Below are 3,913 nucleotides of genomic sequence, written 5' to 3'. Positions count from 1 at the left end.
TTTTCTATATGTTCTCTGACATTTATCCTAACGATATGAGGCGGTCTTTGTGGAAAAAAGCTTGTTTAGTGGACTAACTTTGCACTTGAAGGTTGCCCGTTCTCTTACGTTTTAACAGGTCTGACGCTTCGGCTGTATCTAGGCTAATGGCTAACATGCTAAATTTTATCTGTATGTTACTAGTCACTTGAACCAAATTTAGGACGATAGGAGACGGGTTGAAATAAACCAAAATTTCCCTTTAAGTAAAGTCATGGAAATGTGGTCAAATATAATGAAAAAGTTATTGAAAAGTTTTGAAAAGACATTTATAAAAATGTGTGGGAACCCTGAGTATATAACCGATACAAGCATTCTTTATCCCATGTGAAAAATGTCCTTAATGATAGCTAAGCGTCTCTCTCTTGTCTTTCTCTCACTCCTTTTTTTTCAGAGAATGCTTCAGCCTTCAAGGCCACACTGATCTCAGAGCAACTCTCCCAGACTAAATCTCCAGGAGCTACTACTGCTGAGATCCAGAGGCAAAACCAAGGTACTGTACACTGCCATTCACCTCCAGACCGCAGCCAGTGTGTCTCTATGGTGTGCTAATGTGGGGTCCTTTCCAACAGGTTATGGAGACAGTTAAGAAATATGATCAGATGTCAGCAGCACAGTGAGACAGGTTAGCATTAAAGCTTCCTGTCAGTTCAAAATGCAGTAAGATTTAGATGCTTAAGCACTGTATTGGTATGTGGACAGAAATTTGTTTGAAACATTATAGTTTCCATGTTGGGAGAAAGGACCAAAGAAAGAAATCAACAGTGTTTTTATGTATTGATTGATTTTAGTTCCCTGCCCACCATAGCAAGTGAGGGGAATCTACCTGTATTGAAACAGGCAATCTCACAGACTGGGAGCCTTATAAATGTAAAGAGAGTTAATTTTATATCATAGACACAACAGGATATTTGTGTGATTTATACAGCTGCCTATGTAGATGATGCTTCACGCAATGTGACAAAATCAAAAAGTCACAGTCAGTGTGGACTGATACATTTAATAAAATGGAAGTTTATCTGTGAAACGTGTGAGGGAAGGACATTGTTTTCAGTGTGGATTGACTTTAGGCATTAAAACCAGTTTCCTGTCTTTTTACTAAAGCTTTAGTGGAGCCAAAATCAACTGCTGCCACTGGACAGTGCTGCTCCTCTGGTGGAAGAGAGGATTGTGGGAAAGAAGGTGGAGGCTGCTGTTCATCTGCCAGGTAATTGTTTAGTGATTTTATTTCTCTTGATTAACATCATGTTGTCATCAAATAAGGGATCAATAAGGGTGAAGAATTCCGGGGGATAAAATGTAGGAAAAGGGCTCAAGGTGACAGATTTGTTTATAAAAATGCAACACTAATGATACAGACGTCTCATACACCAGACATGAACCTGCCCATTCTCTCTCTCTCTCTCTCTCTCTCTCTCTCTCTCTCTCTCTCTCTCTCTCTCTCTCTCCCTCTCCCTCTCCCTCTCCCTCTCCCTCTCTCTCCCTCTCCCTCTCTCTCTCTCTCTTAAATTCTTGGGTATTACACATGTACCCAGTAATGAGTTGAAATGCATTTATAGGACCTTCAGCACCCCTACTTCCCACATACGTGATACATGATACCTTTGTTGTTGTTTTATGACAGGGTACCAGAGACAAGCCATCTGAAGAGCCTGTTGTGTTACAGCTGTCAGCTCACCATCAAAGACATGGTGAGGAGGGGTGGGTGATATGGCCCTAAAATAATATCATGATATTTCGGGGTATTTTTGCAATGATGATATTCTTGATGCTATGACAAATTATTTAAAAAAATATTATTATTAATTTAAGAACATAGCATTGCAACAAAACAAGTGATATAGTTTTACATGTCAACCTAACAGTTTGCCTTCAAATATTCAGTAAAAAGTAGAAAAATGATCCCTCATTACTTGAGTTTGTTACAATAGCAGTAACTCAGAGTGAGATTCAGATTCTGTATACAATATTTATAGTTAAACAAAATAAAATCTACCACAAATTACACATTTAAACAGAAAAAATACAAAAAATGTACCCTGGGATCTAAACTAAGCAAAAAAAGTAAGGAAATTTGTGTTTGGTAGATTATTTCTTTGTTGTAACAATGCTTCTTGGCAATAAATCTTATACCGTTGGAAAGCCTGTTTATTTCCCTTTTAAATGGTGCCACATTTGTAAGGAACATGCATTTGTGGGATGAGCAGCAGAGCTGAGTCTGTGGGATGCCCCCATGAAAAATTTGCCAAATCTTTTCTGCCAATGTCAAACAGCTTTTTTTTTGCTACTGACTCTTGTTTGGTGGATTGGATGGTTGAAGTCTGAAGAAACAAGACATATTGGCAATTTAACAATTTATCCATCTAACAAACAGGAGCCTCAGTAGCGTGTGGAAGAACCATACACAGCCACAACAGCCTGGCACCTCCTCCTCATGCTGGTCACTAGCCTGGTCACACACTGCTGTGGGATGGCATCCCATTCTTCAACCAGCATTTGTTGCAAGTCAGCCAACGTTCAATGGGGTTGAGGTCAGGACTGCTGGCAGGCCATTCCTTCCTCTCCACTCCCAAATTCTGGTGGTAGTCTCTGATAAACCCCGCTCTGTGGGGGCGAGCATTGTCATCTTAGAGGATAGAGTTTGGTCCCAGACTGTGGAGCAATGGGATTGCCACTGGTTGCTGAATTTCATCTCGATATCTCTCTGCATTGAGATTGCCTCCAATGATGACAAGCCTCATTTTTCCAGTGAGGGAGATGGCGCCCCACACCATCACACTCCCTCCACCAAAGATATTACTCCATCGGTGCAGCAATCAGCAAAGCGCTGTCTGCGTCTCCTCCACACTTTGACCCCATGATCCAACTGCCATAGGCAGAGTCTGGACATTGCTGAACATAATGTTCCTCCACATGTTCAGGTGGCAGTGCACGTGTTGCCAACAGCAGCGCAAACGGACCTGATGGTGAAGGGCAGTCATGGCAGGCCTCCTGGCAGCCCTATGAGACCGGAGATTGGCTGTGTGCAGTCTTTCCGGATTGTGTGGTATCGTCCTGCAAACCTTGACTGCAAATCTGTAGAAGACTGCCCAGGGTTCTTAAGTGCTGACAGGATGAGGAAACGGTCTTCTTTGTGTGCCGTCTTCTTGGGATGCCCACTTTGTGGCCTGTCTCTGACATACCCCGTCATATGGAACTTGGCCTTCAGTTTGCAGATGGTACTAGGGCTCACTCCAAATAATGGCGCAACTTGGTTTTTGCGCAGCACCAGCTTGAAGTTGTCCTATTGCACGGGCCCTATCCAAATCAATCAAACGTGGCATGCCGATTCTTGGAGCAGACACCAACTGACCACTGTAGCAGGGCCCATGTTCACCTGGGGGTACCAGAAGCTTCAAACAAGAGTCAATAGCAACAGCAAAAAAGAACTGTTTGGGACAGGCAGAGAAGATTTGGCAAATTTTTCATGGGCGCAACCCTCATACTTAGCTCTGATGCTCATCCTGCAAATGCATGTTCCTTATAAATGTGGCACCATTTAAAAGGGCTTTCCAATGGTATAATATTTATTGCCGAGAAGCATTGTTGCAACAAAGAAATAATCTACCAAACACAAAGTTCCTTACTTTTTGTGCTTAGTTTATACAGTGGTGTGAAAAAGTGTTTGCCCCCTTCCTGATTTCTTACTTTTTTGCATGTTTTCCGCACTTAAATGTTTCAGATCATCAAACAAATTTAAACATTAGTCAAAGATAACACAAGTAAACACAAAATGCAGTTTTTAAATGAAGGGTTTTATTAATGAGGAAGAAAAAAATCCAAAGCTACATGGCCCTGTGTGAAAAAGTGTTTGCCCCCTAAACCTAATAACTGG

The 3,913-nt window shown here is 41.7% G+C and overlaps 2 protein-coding genes across 4 annotated transcripts in view; one reads left to right on the top strand and one right to left on the bottom strand.

The window, feature by feature from the left end:
- borcs7 (BLOC-1 related complex subunit 7) overlaps nt 1-3,913 on the bottom strand; it is a 1,032,483-nt gene that overhangs the window by 101,046 nt on the left and 927,524 nt on the right. The window lies entirely within an intron of this gene.
- Nucleotides 1-3,913, top strand: part of ctu2 (cytosolic thiouridylase subunit 2 homolog (S. pombe)) — a 27,588-nt gene that overhangs the window by 21,151 nt on the left and 2,524 nt on the right. For both annotated transcript variants that reach the window (XM_050070708.1, XM_050070707.1), the window contains 3 exons: nt 434-532; nt 1,144-1,246; nt 1,664-1,730. In XM_050070708.1, coding sequence (XP_049926665.1) covers nt 434-532; nt 1,144-1,246; nt 1,664-1,730 — 269 coding nt within the window. The remainder of the gene's footprint in view (nt 1-433; nt 533-1,143; nt 1,247-1,663; nt 1,731-3,913) is intronic.

Source organism: Epinephelus moara, chromosome 19, assembly GCF_006386435.1.
Source record: "Epinephelus moara isolate mb chromosome 19, YSFRI_EMoa_1.0, whole genome shotgun sequence".
Taxonomy (NCBI): Eukaryota; Metazoa; Chordata; class Actinopteri; order Perciformes; family Serranidae; genus Epinephelus; species Epinephelus moara.
This window is presented reverse-complemented; position numbering and strand designations above follow the sequence as displayed.